Source organism: Macrobrachium rosenbergii, chromosome 29, assembly GCF_040412425.1.
Source record: "Macrobrachium rosenbergii isolate ZJJX-2024 chromosome 29, ASM4041242v1, whole genome shotgun sequence".
Taxonomy (NCBI): Eukaryota; Metazoa; Arthropoda; class Malacostraca; order Decapoda; family Palaemonidae; genus Macrobrachium; species Macrobrachium rosenbergii.
The window spans coordinates 9,674,096-9,697,083 of NC_089769.1; the positions used below are offsets into that span (position 1 = coordinate 9,674,096).

The 22,988-nt window shown below is 39.7% G+C and overlaps 1 protein-coding gene across 24 annotated transcripts in view; it reads right to left on the reverse strand.

The window, feature by feature from the left end:
- Positions 1-22,988, reverse strand: part of FoxP (forkhead box P) — a 1,520,060-nt gene that overhangs the window by 407,637 nt on the left and 1,089,435 nt on the right. For 4 of the 24 annotated variants that reach the window (XM_067130977.1, XM_067130982.1, XM_067130976.1 and 1 more), the window contains exon 1: positions 19,839-20,257. The exons of 12 other annotated variants lie outside the window; for them this stretch is intronic. In XM_067130977.1, the coding sequence (XP_066987078.1) occupies positions 19,839-20,165 (327 nt within the window). In that variant the 5' untranslated portion in view covers positions 20,166-20,257. Of the gene's footprint in view, positions 1-19,838; positions 20,608-22,988 lie in introns of those variants that run through there. 8 more of the 24 variants (XM_067130972.1, XM_067130979.1, XM_067130983.1 and 5 more) reach the window with 6 other exon arrangements.

Genomic DNA, 22,988 nt, shown 5'->3' on the forward strand with positions numbered 1-22,988 from the left:
CATAAAAACACTAGTTATAATTTTTTATAGTTTGTAAAGAAAAACTAGAGGGTTTTGTTGTTTATAAGTCAAGGCGTAAAAACCGAAGCGGCGAAATTTAAATTACCTTAAAGAATGTAGCTTAAATATTGTAGCAGTATCTCGCAAATAATTTCAACACCGGGTCAAAATGAGAGAGAGAGAGAGAGAGAGAGAGAGAGAGAGAGAGAGAGAGAGAGAGGAATATATTATTGATGGGTTCACCCTCCGATTTTGATGGTATATATTTTGACTAAGTAACGAACACATCCGGTGGTTTTTTCTCTCTACGCTCTCTCTCAAAACACCCCAGCCGCAACCCACAACGGTTGAATGACAACTAGGTACATATTTCACTGTTTATGCCAGCATATACATACTAGAGGTTCGAGAACCAGAATGGTATTCCTTCAGGTGTATATATGTATATATATATATATATATATATATATATATATATATATATATATATATATATATATAAAGAGAGAGAGAGAGAGAGAGAGAGAGAGAGAGAGAGAGAGAGAGAGAGAAACGCAGGGCTATTTGTTAGATTTAACTGGCCTTATGACAGAACGGGCTCTTGCTCCCCACAGAAACCCTTAAGCATAAATTGCTGAGAGAGAGAGAGAGAGAGAGAGAGAGAGAGCGTTTTGTTTTTATGTCGTTGTTTCCGTACAGGGGATATAAAAGCTATTGTTGGCGAGTAAGATTTGACGAGAGGAAAGAAAAAAGAAAAAGAAAAAGAAAAAAAAAGGTAATGGGAGATAATGACAAATAGTTGGAAGGACGAGGCATGTAAGGGGACGGATATATCTGGCTATAAGTAATGACGTACAATTAATCCCCTCCAAGGCAGGTGTCGAGAGTGGCTGGGTGGTCGCCCTGCCAGATAACTGCCACGATAACTTCCTTTTTCATCGTCTTCAACACCCCCCCCTTCCCTCCCTCCCTCGATCTCCTCCTCCTCCTCCTCCTTCTTGAGTCTCATCCCATCTTCCCCAACGAAAAAAGATCCAAGGAGTGTCTTTCTTATCTAGCGTACACAAATAAACACTAACACACACAACGAACAGCCAACTAAACAAAAGCAATGTACCTCTTTTTTTTTAATTTTTTTTTTATTTTCACGTCTTACTTTGGCAGTTGGATGTACCCGTGCCCTTCTGAGCTTTTCCTTTATTTTTCACGCGAGGAGTCTGCTTGTGTGTAAGTGTAGGCGGAAGTAGCCGATCATTCTGATTCACGGTTAACTGAACTTCGGAAAGCTGGTTTTCTAATGCGTTTGCAATGTTAAGTACTTCCGAACATTAGCAAAATTTCGGAAGATTCTTTTCTCCAACGAGAAAACCAGGTCGGAACTCATAGGCACATACTACACCCTCAATGGTAAAGGTTCTTCTTTCATCTACTCTTTCCCGTTTCATTATACATTAGTATGATGACGGCGCTACTTGCTACACAGTATATTTCAGCAAAACACCCAATTCCTTAGCTGAATTTAACCGGTCAAAAAAAAAAAAAACTATTGGATTTATATTGTACAGTTTACACATTTTAGTTATCTATGCGAAAATAAATAATAAAACCCGTCTTATAAATGACCGGTTTCACTGAACAGATCCATAATTAGTTAAATGACAAACCAATCACATTTACAAAACACCTCATATGTTTAAACCTCACGCAGCATATAATACAGATAAATCCAACCCTCAACACCACAAACTATAGTGTTCTGTCAACTAGAAAAAATCAAAACCCAATACAATTTCTTCAAGGAACCGTGAACAGGTCTCCTCCCCCTTTTATACAATTCTAATGAAGACGTAAATGATCTTTCGAGACATCTGATCGGCCACACAAATTAAAAAAGATAAACAATAAGACGCTTGGTTTGAAATGGCCACCTTACGACAAAATATCACTGAAATGCAGCAAGAAAGTTTTGAGGCATTCTGTTGGCGTACAGGCAAACAAACATACGAGCACGTAGATATATAATCAACCTCATTCACGGAAGCAATAAAACAGTTAGAAAAATAGAAGGGCAAACCAACAAGGCCACACAGTCACTTCGCACTCTATTAAAAGAACAATAAAATGAAATAGCAATGGTAATGTTAGTGTTGTACATGAAATGTACGTGAGGTTCAAAGCAACGTTAATGTAAGAACGCACTGTAAAAATGCGAGATGCACTATATAATAGTGAGAATGTGCACTGTCGCTTTTGAAAAGAAACAGAAAAGTACACACGAAATAAAATTAAATAACCAAAAAAATTAGGTAACAATAAATGCATTACTGCCTGCACACACAAATTATGAAAAAAAAAAAAAAAAAAATTAATATCTAGTTTCTGCGGTAAAGGTGCTGGCTGAGGTAAGCGGTAAACAGCGAGAAAAAAAAAAAAAAAAAAAAAAAAAAAAAAAAAAAATGAAGAAGAAGAATAAAAAAAGGAAACAGAAGGGAAAAACAAAAACAGCAGACAGCTCTCGAGATAAGGTTACCCCTTAAATGGACGGTCAAGACCGGATACTAGATGTGGCAAAAAAGTAAAAACGAACATAAAAGGAAACTGACTAAACATGGGGAAAAATCTACTGTACAACAAACAGTGTGTTAACACAAACACACACACACACACACATACACACTCACACAGATAAGACATATATTTTTAGCTCTTCGTTGGTTGAGTCGGTAGAGCTGTGGACTGGCACTCACTAGACCGGAGTTCGATTCCCCCTGCTGGCTGATGAAGAGTTAGAGGAATTTATTTCTGGTGATACAAATTCATTTCTCGCTATAATGTGGTTCGGATTCCACAATAAGCTGTAGGTCCCGTTGCTAAGTAACCAACTGGTTCTTAGCCACGTTAAATAAGTCTAATCCTTCGGGCCAGCCCTAGGAGAGCTGTTAATCAGCTCAGTGGTCTGGTAAAACTAAGGTATACTTAACTTTCTTCTAAAATAAGGTCGCCACTAGTTCACAGTTATAAAGCGCCACTGTATGAGAGAGAGAGAGAGAGAGAGAGAGAGAGAGAGAGAGAGAGAGAGAGAGAGAGAGAGAGAGTTTAAACTAAATGATTTCGTGTAATGAGTCTATCGTGCCGATGAGACCGGTAAAACGCCGAGATACCTCTTTCAGAAACCATTAATATTATCATAAGATCGGATAGATGCACGGCGAACGCCTTTCTAAACCGATCCACACTATTTCATTAAGACCGCGTTTGTTTGTCTTTGATCTGATAAAAATTACACTGAATGCCTGCCACTTCATTTATCATCTGGTTACAGTCGGCGCCTGCCTATCTCGCACGGATAGAAAAATGGCGCTTCTGATATTCGTCTTAAAATAACAGCTGATCTGAATCTCCTGTTATTGGGACGCTTCAAGCAAAGCTCCAGGAATGTTTATTACCAGATCAGAACATAACGAAAGCAACAAATCAACTACGAACAAAAACAAAGGAACTTAAACACACGGCAAGATGAAGATTTATAGCATGTGGTTAATTATAATAAGAAAACTTCGTTATCAATAGGAATAGCTGATAAATGCGCAAGAATAAAAAAAAAAAAACTGACGTCTGTCACACAAGGTTTAGAACGCGCATGCGCGAAGTGTTAGCAATTCGCTAAAGGTGAGGTAAACAGAGAACGGTATAACAGAAAGAAGAGGTTATAAGGAAAGGGAATTACAGAACAGTTGGGTAAAGGCAAGCAAAGACGACGGTAACAGACGGAAATGACGATGAAATATATAAAAAAAAAAAAAAAAAAAAAAATAGACGAAAAGGGGGGAAAGAAAGGATAATGGAAACCTGAAGGAGAGGAGGAAAGACGACGCAGAGAACTGAGAGGAAGAGGAAGAAGAAGACCACGAGAATGAAAAGAATGGGGAAAACAGAGAAAAATGATAAGCTTAGAGGAAAGAAAACGGAAAGAAAAAATCTTAAGTAAAAGAAAGAGCTGAAAGACGACAAAGATAAATGAAATAAGAGAACGACAGAAAAAGGAAAACAGGAAAGATGGATACAGGAAAGGGGGAAACATGGAAGCCTACATGGCGATTGCCTCACCAACAATCCCAGTAAGTAAAAGCCATATTTCTAAAGGCCGCTAGATCCACCTACCTGGGGGGCAATTATTGGGTATTAAGAGGCAAGTGCATCGGGGGAGGGGGGGGGGGAAGACATAATCGCAAAGGGGGCAGGAAGGATAGAGGGGGAGGGAATTGGGACGAGGGGGCCAGGGGGGAATCTTAATCTCGCCACTAAAGGTTGCTATCCACGGGGCTTTGAGTGACCTTAATTCCTTTGCACAAGCTTGTCAATAATTAACACAGACCAAACAATGGGGATTACTTCCACTAAATCCTTCTCCCCTCCTCCCCTTCCCTTCCCTTCCCCACCTCCCAGCCAGCGATACTCCTGCGGATTTAACCAAGTTAATGCAGCGGGATCAGTGACTCGAGATGATTATGATATCCCCCGTAATCATGATCAAATGTCGTGTAATAATGGCGAAATAAAAGCATTCCGACGGGCCTGTAATAGGCTCCCGAGGCTTAAACAGTATCCAATCCCATAAATTCTGACAAGACTTAAGTACTCTGTATTACTCTTGTCCCGTTTGCGTGCACGGATGAAAAGCAGACACAACCCAGAACGCAACAATAGTTATTCTATTTACATCTAGTCTCAAACAAAGAGTCTCAAAGCACAAAAACTTAATCTAAAAGCGGTACATAAAAGAAATTCAAAACAAAGAAAAGCACAAAAGGCTGATCATATTTTCGATAAAATTCATATGAAAAAAATGTCTGGCAAGAGAAATACCGAAAACGATTCGTATATTCAGATGAGAGCTGAAATTTAGATGCAACGGTTCAATATAATGTTTCGAAATTTCCGTGTGCAATGAGATAAAAAAAAAAAAACTTCTAACAAATATTCTCAAAATTATAAACTTGGCAAATATTCTACATTCAAATTCCCGATTAAAGCAAAACAACTCAAGGAAATGAACATGATTCGAACAGCGATCAGAGTAAGGGCACTGAAACGAAACAGTGAATGATTTAGAATTCCCTCTCTCTCTCTCTCTCTCTCTCTCTCTCTCTCTCTCTCTCTCTCTTCTCCACGTCCGACCTGACTAGTTAATACAAGTGGCTCAAGTAGTATTTCCGGATTTAATGTCAACGTAAACAGAGAAATAAACTCTTCTTTGGGATAGAAGGGGTGTGAGGGTGGTTGGGGTTGACACTCTTCCCCGGCGGTGGGGTTCCTTCCAGGAGGTTGTTGCATAAACCTCAAGGAGCCGAGCTACTGGAAACCGGGAAACATCAACGACGCCATTAAAATATTCATGAGAGAAATTCCACTCGATTACAAACGGAATCTCTTTGGGTTTTATGAACATAAGCAAATCACGCTATCAAACACCACACACGTACATACACACATACACATACACACAGATTTCAGTCGTTTTCAAGTTTCAACGTGAGAGAGAGAGAGAGAGAGAGAGAGAGAGAGAGAGAGTATATATACAATAGATGGCTATAGATAGAAAACAGGAGTTTTCCTGTTTCTGTGTGAGTTTGTATCCGAGAGAGAGAGAGAGAGAGAGAGAGAGAGAGAGAGAGAGAGAGAGAGAGAGCGTATATATGTGTGTAGTATCAGTGTTTGTAATACGTTACCTCAACTAGTGCATTCCAGCACAGGTGCCTTTCAGCTCGGGCAAAAGGCCTCTGTGGAATCGGCGAAAAGTCATTTGCGAAGCCAAATGCTATTTGTTTAACAGGTTGCACAACACCAAAATTCCGCTGCTGTGTTTAATTGCTTTTAATCCTCGAGAAATTAACTCCTGGATTTATGATTTGGGGCTGCTCCGTGATCTCTTCATTATGTATATTGTGAGGTCTTTTATTTTTGCCCTGATTAATTGCAGTTGGGTTCTGGCTTAGCTTGTTGCTGTTTGCGTGTAATGAGAGAGAGAGAGAGAGAGAGAGAGAGAGAGAGAGAGAGAGAGAGAGAGAGATTTGCTTTATGGCATCGAATGGTTTTGCTACAATAGAAAGACTTAATACGTCTAACCTGCGGCATTCTTCCTCTCCTCCAAATCTCTCTCACCTCTCTTCTTCATTTCCTCCATCTCACCCCCCCCCCCCTCACCTCGTTCCAGCTGCCTCCCAACACCCGCCACCCACCCCAACCTTATTTCGATTTCTGAGTTACTAGTGCATTAATTCGCTTGTCATTCTCTCTCTCTCTCTCTCTCTCTCACACACACACACACACACACACACACTAACCTTCTTTAAATTCAACAGTGAAGTATGTTATCCATACACGACACCGCTAAAGCGGTTAACCTGTTAAGGATTTTCTTGTACAGCTACGTAATTATATCTGGTTGTGTGTCTGGTAGATTCACGACCGATGTTTGTTTTCTTTTGCTTTTTTTTCTCTCTCTCTCTTTTTTTTTGGGGGGGTCCTTTTATAAGCATTTTTTTAATGCGTGATGGATTTCAACTTCTAAGATGCCACCACTTGTTTGTTTATTCTTTACTTGTTTAATAAACAAAAACATTTATATACCTTTCGCAATAAGGACACCAGTTTGATTATTTTCCCACTCTTCTCTTCCACCAGCAACGCCATATGTATAATCCCATCAACAACTGGGTTTTAACTTCATAAATATTACTGATTAGTTCAATGATTTTTTTTTTGTGGGGGGGTCGGGGGCGGGCTGCCTGCGTAACAAAAATATGTTCAATACTTGCACTTACGGAAATAGCTAAAAAGTCTTCTTCTTCTTCTTCTTCTTCAAGAAACAGAGTGCTAGATGAGTTACCCAATCAACCACTGATTCTGCCCACAACATAAATTAATTTATTTATACATTATTTACTCTTGTATCTGTCTTTGTCTCTCACTCGGCTTGGCTCACTGTTTACTCATACATTTATTTATTCGATAAATAATTCATATCTTTATTTACGTCCAGCGGCACAACTATTTATTTATTTATTTACCTTTTTATTTATTCATTCGTTTATCGATATTCCGCCTGACTCACGTCGCTACCAATACGTCCTACTGCATTTAAATAATGTGTGGATTCCCCGTCTCTCTAGTCAATATGGTTTGTAGTATGAATGTATATGTATATATATGTGTATGTGTGTGTTTGTGTGTATTATATATATATATATATATATATATATATATATATATATATATATATATATATATATATATATATATATATATATATATATATATATATATATATATATATATATATATATATATATATATATATATATATATATATGTACACACACAACCGTTGCCAATCTGTACAAAACTTTCTACTACAAGACCTTGACGTGAAATCAACAACACCAATAATAACAATAACAGACAATAATAATGCTGAATGCAAACACAAGCCAATCTCTAAAGTATCAAGCTACTTAGGGGTCCCAAAAATAAACAGAGGCGTCCAATAAATAGTGGCAGGTACGCTCCATTCCCCACAAATCACACGGAGCCTCGTAAGAAGCGAGAGTGAGTACTGGCGTGACACAGGGGGATGATGAGCTGCCAAAGAGTTATTAGATCGTTAGCTATCAGCGAGAAACGGTGTTTATGTCGCGGTTTCCGATATTCTCTCGCTCATGCTTTTTTTTTTTTTCACCTGAAAATCGAAGAACCGAAATAGAAATTGCACGTGAACACTCTCTCTCTCTCTCTCTCTCTCACACACACACACAAACACACACACACACATTCACCTATCTGGAAAAAGTTCGTCCCCAGGTAGCACGGCCTTCACGTATGGCTGGCGTTCCCATTAGAAATGATGAACTTCTATTTCGTAAGTTGAACGTCACATGATTTCTACGCAGTAATTGCATTTCGACCAAAAAACACAATCTTATTGAATTCTCTTTGACTAGATGACCTTAGAAGAACGGGTTCATTCCACATGTTTAACTAAAAATTCAAATTTATTCCACACACAAGTTCCCCTCATGAAGCTTAGAGAAGTACTGTATACTCGGCACGAGGTTGAAACAGCAAATAGGTCTGGCGACTCTTTTCTACCCTACTGTACTAGACTTTTATCTTCTTTCCTCCACTATCTCTAAACTAGCATTTCCCTGTAAATCAGCCAAACGACTGGTTCTAATGCAGCCAAATTCAAGTTTGAGGAATATGTAAATTATTTGCATTTATAGCATAATCTATATTTACGTGGGCACATACCAGAGAGGAATATAAATGAATATGTGCTCATACACAAGAACATACTCACAAACACACATGATGTATCTATATACAGTATATGTGTGTGCGTTTGTGTGTAAATATGCAGTGCATAAACTTACTCACAAATACTCAATCAACGCATTAAATAACCCTGAATACCGTTTGGCTTACATACTAATTAGGAGCATTCCTGGCAATAATGTCCGTATTCAAAGATCTATTATTACCAAAACACCAACTTTTTAACCCCTCTCTCGTCCATCTTGCTCAACACCCAACAACTTAAACCCGACTTTCCTTTTTATTTTTGCTTTCAACCTCACCCAAACCCCTCACTATATCACACATTTTCATTCTACCATTTCTTACCCCCTTCCTCTCCTACACTGCCAAACACCTCCAAGACCACCCCCTACCCCCTCTTCCACGACGGTGCCTGGTGCACAAAGACTCCACAATGAGCAAAATGTGTTATAAGAGTTATTATGAGTAAATTTATTCATGAGTTGCCATAATTAGGAGTGCAAGTGAATGTATAATGGAATAAACCTGCGTGTATATTTTTGTCCCGGCGTTGGTTTGGCTTGGGTGACGACGACCATCTAAGAATATGAGAATGGGAGAAAAGAAATGAATGTGCGATATATGTGGGCTATAGGAGGGGGGGGGAGGGGGCGACGGGGAGGGAAGTGAGTCGGGGAGGGGAGATGAAATAGATCCGTACACGAGACAGAGGTTCGGAGGGGGAAGAAACGGACTGTTTCAGAAATTGAGAAGGAGGTAAAAACGAGATATAATATTGATAAAGACTGTTCAGGAAAGATGCTTTAGAACCAAACGAGGTACACCTACAAAATTGAGGAGAAAACAAGAAAAGCTCCTGTTTAGTATTATTGCTTTCTCCCATCCCATCTCCGCCTTTCGCCGTGAGAGCAGACGACATGCAATCAGGCTTACGGAAGATGAAAGATGCTAAAGCGAAAGGTGACAGACAATACGAGACAGGAGGAGAGAGATATATATAACAGAAGGAGACAGGAAAACACGACTGTCGAAAAAGTCGCCAGGGAAAGAGACAAGCACTCAGTGACTCGTAAAAGCAAAAACAACAGACACTACAGGGCGGATCAGACGAATATTGCATAATTTAAAACGAGGGTTTGTACACAAGTCACCAAAATGTGTTGCTGCTTGATTCTGTACTCATCGTGGTACTTCGAAATCTGTCGCCAAAGAAAAGGCATTCACTGGCTGACAACTGATGACAAGTGCAAGATATATTCTTGCAATTCATAAATTATTTCATGGACAGTACTACACAAAGTCTCTCCAACTCTCAACGTTACTGCGTTTACTGAAGCGCTGAAAACCTCCCCCAAAAATTGACATTAACGTTAAAATGTTTCGTGTTAAGACTTTACACCTTACAGCTGCCAGTGTTCTCGAGTAAACAGACTTACGTAAAATTTTGATGTTGAATTCTCGGCACTAAAAACAATACAAGGCTGATGTCATTACCCAGCTGAGTCTTTGTAAATATGCAGTTTTCAGCACGTCCTGTTTTCACTTACAGGCTAACTAAGTAAACAATCGCTGAAAAAAATATACAGTTTCCCAACTGTCTTCTTATGCATAACTCAGGCTACTAACAGTTGAACATGACATGGACTGGAAACGAAGTTGATAGGCAAATGTTCATAAGGTAAACAAAAACACTGCTTATCAATATGTACGTTTACCTATTCATATCAAATTTCCTGAGGCCGCTTCAAATCTTGTAGGTATAAATTTGAAATTACAATGAATGACAGTTCTTAGCTGACGCATACCCCGTGAAATTTGGAATGCTTTGTTTTAATAACTTACGCTAAAGTGTCCTAACGCTAGAAATGGCTGTAAAATAATTACCACAAAGCATATGACATTAATACTGATTTATTAACAGAGAACTTTAATGGCATAGATACTTTATTTATGCGATTACTGGCAGCGGCGGCGTAAGCAAAGCCAAAGTCTAGCCTCAATTTAGGTAAGTTAGCAGTCCTCTTTGTCAACCAAAAAACCCTAAGACTTTCTGTTTTGCTTTATCGTGATCAACATAAAGTTTGAATCGTTGATTAAGGACCATAATCACAAGCTAAAAAAAATTAAAATCCAAAAAAAAAAAAAATTTTATACGAAACGAACTTATCAATAACATTTGTCGGAAGATACGATACCTACAATAACGAATCACAAAACAAAAAGAACAAATTCGCATTTATTCAAACCAATGAAAATTAACGTAAGCGTCAAGTCAATGCCAATCAAATTAAACTTCGAATGAATTTAAAAACTAAGAGGTGTAAAAGCAAAATGGACAAAGTTCAATCAAATCTTCAGTCAGCATCAACATCCCACAACCAGTGAACACAACAAACCTCAATCATCACCACCAGTATCTAAATCATCGACAAGGAGGCAGATACGGGGCACCCAAAACCCTTCCCCCTTCATTTTCACTGAATTGAATATTGAACTGAATATAGAATATCGGCCAAAGGCCAAGCATTGGGACCTACGAGGTCATTCAGCTCTGAAACGGAAACTGACAGTGAAAGGTTTCAAAGGTGTGACAGGAAGAAAACCTCGCAGTTGCACAATGAATCAATTGTTAGGAGAGGGTGGAGAGTAAGATGGAAGAAAGAGAATATGAAAGGAGGTGCAGTAAAAGGAACGAAAGAGGTGCAGCTAGTGCCCGAAGGCACGCTGCAAAGAACCTCAAGTAATGCCTACAGTGCACCGCATGAGGTGCACTGACGGCACTAACACCCTACGTGGTTCATCTTCATCCGAGTTCCATCCCAATCTATTCTTATCCTCGTCTGCCATATCTACTCTCCGATATTTAACAGGCGATACCACATTTTTAAAATCTTGGAACATAAGCACGACTTTACCACTTACTTTTGCCAATCTCTTCCTTTAACATTAACCCATTCCACCTTTCCTATGCTCTATCCAAACTTATCCCATTAGCACACCGATCCCTCTACAACACCTTAATGGCGAAAAGCCAAACACGATACCTTCTTGGAGTGCAGACCTTCACGAGCGAAATAAAATGCCATAAAACGCAATAACTTAACTCTCATAAATAAAAATAAAAAAAAAATGGCAAGGGGAAAAGGGGAAAAAAAAAAAAAAAAAAAAAAAAAAAGAAGGGGAGGGGAGTGGAAATTTAGATGCTTTCATTCATTCCCGCTTGCACTTGTTATGAAGAAAGTTTCGCCTCCACCTGTTCATTAGAGCTAATGTTTTGGCTTATGTCTACCGCTTGTCAGCCCTCCGCGCAATAACTCGTTGGTTTTTCTTTTTTTTTTTTCCTGAAGGAGAGCATTTAATGTTGCTAAAGTGACAGGTGTTTATTAGGCAAGGGCACTCATGCGTTGGCAGGTGTCACCATCAATTACTATAGAAGAAAATAAAAGGATGAAGAGAGTTTGTTGCAAGTTCATCTTAACGAAGCAAAATATATACTCAGCCTTAAACCTTTCCGAGAGAGAGAGAGAGAGAGAGAGAGAGAGAGAGAGAGAGAGAGAGAGAGAGAGAGGGGAGCACGCGGAAATACGGTTCTACTCTCTTGATTTGCCATACAAATCCCGTGACCTCCAGCATCGTAACACCACACAAAAAGGTTACGAGCACGGTGTTCACACCATGTCTATACTCGAAAATCAACTGTATTAATTTTACCTAAAAAAATCTGGGAAGTTCACTAAGCTTGCATAACCAATTTATCCAGAGATTTTGGATGATATAACCATACATGTATCATATCCTTTCATTTCGCGTCAGTGACAAGGACTCCGGAAGTGACGTATTTTCAGAAAAGGTCAAGGATGAAACCCTTCTGTACAAACATTATGATTATTCGTATGCGCGAACTAAGTTTTTTCCCCTTGCTGTAGTAAAGGCTTCATTAACAAGCCTCGTTCTTCTCTACTTAAAATAGCATAAATAGACTTTCATACTTACGAATATGAGAACGCGCGCACACCGTGTATCTATTGTATACCGTATCTATAATATATATATATATATTATATATATATATATATATATATATATATATATATATATATATATTATATATATATACCGTATGTATAACTACCAAAGTATAAGCCACAAGTATTCAAGTCCTTCGTCACCGGCAGGATTCGAACCGTTGCCTGGTTTAGAAACAACGGTGGACAGTATGTATGAATGCATGTATTTATGAGTGTGTGTGTGTGTGTGTGTGTGTGTGTGTGTGTACAGAAACCCTTAACACATGCAATCAGAAATAGCCCTCTCTCTGCACATCTAGTTTTACTATTTTTATGGGACTTAATCAAGATCTATTTAGCTACACCTCTCATTAACAGATCATTTATATTCCCTTTTTTTCTATCTTACATTAACAGAAATACAACTACAGCAGCCTGGTTTGCCCGTCCCGTTCGCCCTACCAGGAAGAAATGGTTTACAGGGAGCAGGTGTAAACATTACAACCTGCTAACCGGCGCTTTTTGTGTTCCAGAGATTGCAATACAAGCGTGAATTGCTCCCGAGGTCTTACCTATAGCCTTCGAGTCTAAGCAACTCTTATCTCAGAGCAGTCGATCACAACAAAGGAACTCCTTTTCTATACAGCACAGCTGCTGGGAAGTTTGTTATTAGCGAACGTGAATCAGAAACACGCAAAAACAGCAAGGCCACGGTTTCTTTCTAAAGGGAGACAAAACAGCACGGATCAAAATACAGGGCGAGAGTAATTTTGAATCAAAATGACAACCAGAGTCTCGAGCTAATGCAAGGAAACGACAGACCTCATTAGGGAACAGATGTCGCCATCACACGAGATTCTGCTGCATCCAGAACTATCCTTTCTTTGCCAGTTTCGTAAGACCATGGATTTAAAAAACGAAGTACAAGGGAAGTCTGGAAAATTCTGAATACTGTAATGGAGGGGAACCATGAAAATGATTAAACAGTAGCAATTAACAACTACATATCATCATACGGTCTCTAAAGACACTCGTGGAAAAAAAACAATGAAATAAAATTTCTAAACTGCACATGTAATGCACATTTAGTTATGAAAATCATATCACTGGTTATGCCATAATTTAGAAAATCACATCACTGCTTGGGTTGTCCTAATGGAGGGGATATATACATGAAAACATACATACATACATACACACACATATACACACATTCACTGTGTGTGTATATTCGTATATATATATATACATTCAACATTCCATTTCATCAGAATCAAATAGCCGTGACTCATTTATATGCTACCACAGAAAGCGCAAAAGTCTCGTAGATAAATATCAGTGCCAGTTAATGTGGTAATGTGAAACTAGTGTTAGCGGGTAATTTGTTTGTCTTTGTTGGTGATGGAAGGATTACGTCGTTGATGTTGGAGGAAAATAAAGGAAGGTTCACGGGAAATTACGAAAGGAGTTGGTGTGGAGACGATGAGGAGGAAAAGGAAGACTGAATGCTAATTTAGAAGGACAAATGAAAGGATAGAAAAACTCGGAAAAAATTCTATACAAATGGGAACGATGAATGAGGAAGGACTGGACAGGTATAGCATAAAAGGCGTCATGGGAGAAATTTGGGGAAAATGAATTTGAGAGCAACAAGAAGAAAAAAAAAACAGTTTCAAAATAAGGAGACAAAGAGAACCGGTATAAATGCCACGAAAATCTAGATTAGACAAAATAGAAGAAACTAGAAAATAACAAGGATTTGACGAAGAGGAAAGAAACAGTGAAGGAAGCTGGAGAAAAAGAGTAGATGTAGATGGATTAGAGGACAAGACCGAGGGAGACGAATACGTAAGAAGACGAAGAAGAAAACATCCCCTCCAAGGGAATTACTTGTTGATGTTTATGAAAAGTGAAGACTACGGGGCGGGGAAATAAGGCTGGAGTTGAAAAAAAAAAAAAAAGGAAAATGCCTCGAGGAGATGGAGAGGGAGTAGATATATAGAAGGAAGAGAAGACGTCCTCAGGACGGGGATGGAATGGCCATTTTGCCATGTTTATTCTTCACACACAGATATGCTGAGTCGTTGTTGACTCTGACTCAACGGCCAAACAAGTGCAACTTTTGTTGACAGACAAAGCAAGGCGGCATTTCCGTTGTCATTCGTCAGAGAGAGAGAGAGAGAGAGAGAGAGAGAGAGAGAGAGAGAGAGAGAGAGAGAGAGATGCTTTTGTGTTGCTCGTTTCAATTAGCTCTCTATCTCTCTTCAATGATGCTTCCGTTGTTGCTGTTGGCTGCCAATTCCGGCGTTATTAAGAGGCGTTTGATAAACAGTTGATAAACAAGAGAGAGAGAGAGAGAGAGAGAGAGAGAGAGAGAGAGAGAGAGAGAGAGAGAGAGAGAGAGTCAAACCGGAGGTGGACAAGGTCGCAGGGAGGGAACCAAAACAAAATAATCCCCACGAAACTTTGTGTTTGTGATTGGGTCCGCGCTGGATAGGGAGAAGGATAGGGAAGGGGAGGGGAAGGTGGGGGGCAGGGAGGGAAGGAGTCCCGCGTTGTTTACTTCGAGGCTAGGGTTGCGTCACTAAGGCCTGCTTCCTCCCTACCGCCCCCGATTCACTCACCCATTCTTCCCATTCCCATACACCCCCACTCATTGGTCTTCCCATACTCCATACTTCCTTCCTTGCATTTTTTTTTTTTCCTTATCAGATACTGCACCCAGGAGTTCTTCTCTTATTCTTCTTTCTTGCTGAGGTTTGTTCTTTTCAATTACAATCTACAAGTGCATATTTACTTCTAATTTATATTCATGTATTCATCAATGCAAGGGTTATTAAAATTACTGTCAACAGCAAACTGTTGAGATTTGCTATGTACTTAAGGAAGAACAACAATGATCATAAGAACCAAAGGAACCCTAACAATAATCATCATCATCATCATCATCATTACTAGCAATGGGCAGAAGTTCTTGTCTTAATAGCAAAAGGCTATTTACTTGAGTATCAAGCGAAAAGAGGTGCAAGGTTAAAAACATATAATCAATACTGAACTAAATACATCACTGAAGTGCTTAAAAAGACCCAAAAAGAACTAGGTGCGCCTGGGTTTACCCTAAAACAAGGAATTCAACCATACGACTATGGACCAGCCCAGGGCTTGAGCTACTCCGTTATACTGGTCACTACTCGAGGAGAGAGGCAAGAGAATCTGCACCCCAGAAGACTTTGCTACCACAACAGTGGTACAGATACTCTAAATCATTATGGGGAACTTGTACACTAAGAGAAGTGCATATAGAAGCCCATCTACTAGCCCAGGAGTGGGTGGCATCACAGAACAGGCAAGACAATGATCACTGCCACATTCACAAATCAGTGGTGAACTGCAGATGACCCTCTGTGCAGAGAACTTTCTCCACATTTGCCGCTTCATACAGTACGCAGAGGCCTTATAAGTTCTGTGAAACGCATTGCACCTCCCTCCCCTACAAGCACCACCACATTAAGCTATTCACCTTCATTTCGTGCTTAATCTAACGATTCCTTGATATCACGGCCCCTTCTAATAGTCTCTCACCCTATCTAACCAGTAGTTTCTAGTTCCACCTCTCTTCTGTTCTAATATACACTTTTACCCAGCTCACTGTTTTTCATTCTTCCTACATGAAAATGCCATCTTACGACACTCTGATCCATCATTTTCCATAAATGTTTTACACCTTCTAAATGTCACCACAGCTCTCATCTGTTAATTCCTGTTCATCTTAATGGCTTCAACCTTGTCTTTTCATTTTCATTTAGCATCTACACTTCACTTCCATAATTGTGTGTTGGCTGGGCTCTGCTGTACCTTTATCAGAGTACTTTTCTCAATCCTAACAAAGGCTTCCATAAACTTTCCTTTTTTTTATTCTCCTTTCCTGTGACTCGACACTTTTCCCGTGCTATCGTTGCCCATCTCATTTACCCCCAAAATCATCTATGCATATCACAAGCTCCTCTTCTCTCATTGTCCATATCAACATTCACTGGTGCATATTCCTTACCCTTGATAATATTTATTTTCAACTTTCTCTTCTTGCAAACACTTTTAAATTCTCACTAGTTTCTGAGGTTTATCTTCACTTTCTACATTCAGTACAGCATCAGCCACCAACAACCATCATTCACCACATCTTTCGGGACTTCTCATTTTCAGACTCCTCTAAAAAGAAATTTAGCTGCCATGGAGACAACATTCTCTTGTTTCAGACTTATTTTTACTCCAAATAAGTCACCCACGCCTTCATAGTCCAAAACACACTTCGCTTTCATCATAACTGTTAATCAATCAAAACAATTTATCTTCTAAACTTATCATCCTCAACACTTTCCACATTGCATCTTGCATCTGTGTACCTTTATCTATCTATCTGGATACATAGATCTACACGCACAACATTCACCTGTACTACAGTATATATATAATATAATATATAATATATAATATATATATATATTATATATAATTTTATATATGTATAAATATATATATATATATAATGTATATATATTTATCGTCATTGGCGTTAAGAATACTGCAAAAGGAACGATTACAGGCGGAGCATTACTATCACGTAAACCTTATTTGTACGGTAGATAAGGAAGAACAATCAACTTGTATTTCGTTTCACTGTATTTTATACGGTCCACCTATCATCAATCCCTCGCTGTTATCTCTCTCTCTCTCTCTCTCTCTCTCTCTCTCTCTCTCTCTCTCTCTCTCTCTCAATACAGCAAATTACAGTTCCGGTTCTCAACCAAGGAGAGCTGTGTTCAGTCCCTCATCAATACCAAGTGCGCATCTGTTGACTAATGCAATGAATTTCATAAATGCAGTTTGTGTCGAGAGGAAGACATAACCAAAATAAATTATGAGATTTGAGAGAGAAGAGTTATCATCATAAAATTATACTTAAAAATTAGAGAGGGCCTCACCACACTGGATGATAGCACTCATCAGATTCTCTCTCTCTCTCTCTCTCTCTCTCTCTCTCTCTCTCTCTCTCTCTCTCTGAGATAAATTACATCAGTTTTCCATTCGAACACTGACATTAAATATTTTTAGGTAACAAATTATTATTATTATTATTATTATTATTATTATTATTATTATTATTATTATTATTATTATTATTATTATTATCTATGTACCATCATTATCATTCTATTTATCGCTTATGTTAGCACACACACTGGGTAGACTGTATAGAGCAAATGCCATGCCTTTCTCATTCAATAATTTCTTTACAATAAAAATTCCACCTAATAATCGTATTTCTACCTACTAAATGAATCGGTAAAACCAGAGGTCCAACTTATACCTTACATGATTTACACTTTTGGTCCTCCTACTTGTATTTAGAAGTGCAAGACGCAATGTCAAGGGTGGCCGACAGGGGATTCAAGATTCGACCTATGAGAGTCCTAGTTGCCCGGCCGTCGGCCTTCACTTACGGACTTCCGATGAGTTCTCGTTAACGACATAGAGGAGGTTTTTGGGTTTTTCGTAAGCAAGGTTCTCACTATGGGCAACCTATGTGATTGTATACTTCGTCTTTTATATAAAACAAGTATAAAATGGGCCGAAGTTTCTTCGGCGCAATCGAGTTTTCTGTACAGCGTATAATGCTGTATAAAGCTATCAGCTACCAAACTACCATCGGCCAGCGTTCAGTTGCTCCCCAGATGTGGTTAAGTAAAGCGCTGCCTGAAGAACCACGGCTAACCTTAAACTTAAATAAACTAACAACTACTGAGGCTAGAGGGCTGCAATTTGATATGTTTGATGACTGGAGGGTGGGTGTTCAACATACCAATTTGCAGCCCTTTAGCGTCAGTAGTTTTTAAGATTTGAGGGCGGACAGAAAAAGCCGTCATAATAGTTTTCTTTTACAGAAAGCTAAAAGCAAACATATTATAACCGATAGTCTAAGCACGTTTCAAGATTAAGAACCAAGACAGGGTACTGGCAGGGGGCAATGGAATAGGTAGATTGGATTGTAAATAATAATCTCGGCAAAAGGAAGAAAATGGTGGACTATATTTAGAGGAGTTCCAATGTTATAATAATACCGGCTATTCTATAATCACGTGGGAAACATCCGCAATTGAAACTCCAACCCGGTACCTTTAAATATGTACACTATATATATCATTACATGCAATAAGAATAACCACTTTTGATTTATCTAAGGTTATGTTGCACCAAAACATCTTATGTATATCATTAAGAATATCAATACAGACGGTGGAATACACAGATAATTAGAAGAGTAACACAAACAAAAATTAAGTCGGGACGGAAGAAGTCGAGGTCTGTGAGGCATAGCAAAAAAAAAAAAAAAAAAAAAAAAAAAAAAGTCTGAGTATTCATCAATGTCATCAATATGACCTGCGCAACATGTCCTCACTGCACTCGGCGATGAAAATGTGTTGTAACGGTGTAACTAACTTACAAGGACGACGTCAATTCCAAACATTTATGGAAAAAGATTTTCCAGGTGTGAGCTTGCCTTAGCACACTGGATTCCGATCAACCATCAGAGTTTAGAAACTGATCTCGCTGATAATAATCATAAAACAATGAAAGGGGTACATGCTGAAATACAGTAAAACAAAAGAAAAAACTTATCTCTTTATGCTCTTTTTCTTAGGGGCTGGTTTCTGAAGGAAGCAGACCTCTGGTTCTCAAGTTGTTTTTTTTAAAAAGAGGTTGCAAACCAACCTATGTGCTTGGTGTGCGCGCGTGTATATAAATACACTTACCGATAAAATAAACAGAACAATTAATAAATAAATAATCATCAATAACACGGAAGGTTATTTTGTACCCAGTTCAGATAAGGAAACGTAGAACAGAGGAGGGGACAGACAAGTAAGTTACGATAGAGAACATCACCTGAACAGATGGAGGTGGAAGGTGAGATGAAGAGAGTGGGGAGGGAAGTAGGGAGGGGGAAGGGGTAGGGAGAGGGAAGGGGAGAAGTGACTTGAGACGATAATGTGACACCTGCGGGTTCTGTTCAAGTGCTATTCATAATGGTTCTTTATCAGATCTCTCTCACTCTCACTCTCTCTCAGAAAAATTGGGAGGTGAGTTCTTATGAATAGGAACCAAGATATGTAACCTGTATTCCCAGTCTGATACAGTGTATACATTTATTCATCATTAATGCACGACATATCAATATATGACACATTTACTCCACACAAATAAATTATATAGCCTTCTTCTTCAATAACGTATGCCACACATAAATTCCCACACCCTTTCATGTAATCTATCAGTCATGTCTACTATTTCAATCTAGTCTGCAGTATAAACCTTGTAAGCCCCCTGTGTCAGTCATATGCTTTTCATTCTAAATAGAGCCGCACGTTCTACCCAACTCTTCTTTCTCAGACAAACCCTTCAAAAGGAATGAAATGACAACCTCGTACAACATACCTGTCTGGGATTAACGATTTTGCCGATATAAATCTTTCGGAATTCACCTGTAACAGCAAGCGTGTCAGTGGGCTCATGGGAATAGGCTCCACCCACTTCGGAAGCCCGTCCCACTCTTGCCACCACGCCCACGTGTTCTGGCGTCGCTTCCTCTTCATCTTGGGGCATGTGGATGTCCCCGCCTTCATTGGCTTCAATCATGCCGGTATCACTCGTTCCGTTTTCTATAGACTCTCTCGTGTCACTCGCATCTCCCATTTTCTTTGCTGACATTGACATTCTCTTATGGATGACTTCGGATAAAACTTGAATGGATTGGGTTACCATATTGTAGTCATTTCCCGTGGCACTGCGTGTAGGATACCCAGATTTAACGGATTACTTAAACCGTCATTTTTTAAACTGTTCGCAAAAAGCCAGTGAACAAACATGGGCCAAATGATTTACGATATAAATATCACAAAGACGACTATTAAAGAAACGGTCAGAAAACACTGTTGCTTTTAACCTTCTTTGTAGGGAATCGAATCACTGACAACTATTAAATTGAGCTCGAAGTTGCGTCGGGTATCGACAGACAGACGGTTGGCCCACTCAATAATTACATCGGCCATGGAATAACAAGACTTCCTCGTCCATGTAACCTCCTCAACAAGAGGAAATTCACAGCGAAGCACAATGAATCCTTGAAAACAGGACGTGTCTTTCTCTTACAAGTCGCCTCCCAAACACCTTTCGCCCTCTCACGCGCTAACGCCAGTAACCCAACTGCACAACAACTGCCACAGAAGGTAAACACACTGTAGAGGGGGAAGAGGGAAGCAGTGAGGGGGCGGGGGGAGGAGAGGAGGAGGCAAAGGGTGCAGGAGGGCCCACCGACGGACTAACACCCCTACTACACTTATGCCAAGGGGTCTGTCCCTCTGCCCCTGCACAGCCACCACCTCTTCACTACTACTACTACGGCTGAGGATACAGGTGGAGGAGGAGGAGGAGGAGGAGGAGGAATGGGAGGAGGAGGAGGAGGAGCAACGACGAAAGGAGGAGGAGAAGGTGTTAGTGGTGGTGGAGGTCATGATATCAGTAGAAATATAATTACTTGGCGAAGTTCAGTCAGAGGGAAAGGGGAGGGGTGGGGGAAGCGGGGAGAGAAAGGGAGGGGGGGAGGGGAACGGGTGGCACGGAGGCAAGGGATGAGATGACGAAGTTGAGGCACCCGGTGTGTGGCACTCACATGATGACGTGGGGGAGGTAGGTGATGGAGGAGGAGGAAGGGGGCAGACCAGTGCCAGAGAAATTCGTCAACATTATCGTCGTCAATTGAGAGCGAAGAAATCCGCTATATCTAAAGGGCAAAACACTCGAAGATTAACTACTGGAAGTCAACTGCTGAAAGAGGAGGAACAGAAATTGGAAAGCAACTTGGAGGAGGAGTTCGCGAGAAACGAGTCAAAGGTTGAGGGGGGGGGGAATTTGGTGGAGGAATTGGAGAGTAAATTGTGATGAGGAATCAAATGGAACTGAGATAAGTTGAAGGGGAATTAAGAGGGGAAATAAGGCTGGGGAGCTCGAAGCAAATCCCGAAGAAGCTGGAGGGAATCTTGAAAGATGAATGAGAGGAAGCCTTGGAGGACAATGTGGGGATAGAGGAAAAACTTGACTTATGAATTGGAGGGAAACTTGTTGTGGAAAACCCCGAGGAAAACATATTACTGCGAACCTGGAGAAGGAAATAAACAGTTGGAGCAGGCAAAAGATGGAGGAGAAGCTGGTGTGGTGTGACCCAATGTGTGAGTGTGTGTTTACAAGACGAGGATGAGGGGAGGGGGAGAAAGAGGATAAGCCAGCGGACGGGGGGTGGGGAGTTTTGGAGACATTACCAGTGGTCGGGGGAAGAGCATAGCAAGAAAGCAGAGAGAGAGAGAGAGAGAGAGAGAGAGAGAGAGAGAGAGAGAGAGAGAGAGAGGGGAGGGGGAATAAAAAAAAAAAAAAAAAAAAATAGAGGAAAGCAGTAAACTGGAAGACAAAAGGAGCTGTAAGATGAAAAGTGCAAGAGAGACTGAAAACGAAAATTTTCAAGCCTCTGAAAGTCACGAAGGCAAAACCTGAATATGACCAAACGAAAATAATAATAATAATAATAATAATAATAATAATAATAATAATAATAATAATAATAATAATAATAATAACAACTTTACCTTAAAAAATCGGAGATCAATAATGGCCAAGGTCAAAACCCAGTGCTTCTTATGATAAACTTTAGAAAAATAAAGATTGGTGATATAAAATAAAGATGATGACAGAAATTTACACATATCATTATAGGAAACTAATTACAATTAACTTTGAGAACAAGCAATGAAGCGAGAGAGAGAGAGAGAGAGAGAGAGAGAGAGAGAGAGAGAGAGAGAGAGAGAGAGAGAGAGAGAAGAACAAACATTTTTGAAAAGGTGACATACACACCGAAGGAGCCTTCCTTTCCCGAATGATAAAAGCGGAACTATTGCCCAGAAATATGCAAATGGCAAGAGGCGCTAAGGAGATGAAGATAACTTGATGACGGTAATAATAGGATAACGAAAGACCACCAGAACAACAACACATCGGAAGGAAAGCAAGGGGAGGGGGGAGGACGAGGAGGAGGAGGAGGAGGAGGAGGTACGGGGAATGACAAAAGGAGATGGGGTGGTTGGGAGGGTAAGAGAAGGAAGAATAAAATAGGGAAATGATGAGGAAAAATGTGAACAAGAGAGAGGACGAAATCATTATGATGACGACGTAAGTAGGAGAGGAAGGAATGAAGGCAGGAATGTAAGGAGAAAAGATAATATAAGAAAAAAAAGCGGATAATAGCAACGAAGTTTGAGAGAGGAGAATAAAGTGGAGAGTAAAGAGGAAGAATTTTATGAACGAGAAAGTGGAAGTAATAATTACAACGGATACATGAGTGGGAGACAAGACTATTAAGTACCAAAACGTGGAGGACTTATTACACGAAAGAGAGAGAGAGAGAGAGAGAGAGATATGAGTAATGATTGCTCTTCGGACGTGAACAAAACCGAAGTGAACTAGATCAAATATAGACGGTGACCTACAGACTGAGTGCGAAGCGCACTAATGCAAAAGTAATGGACAACAAGAGAAGTG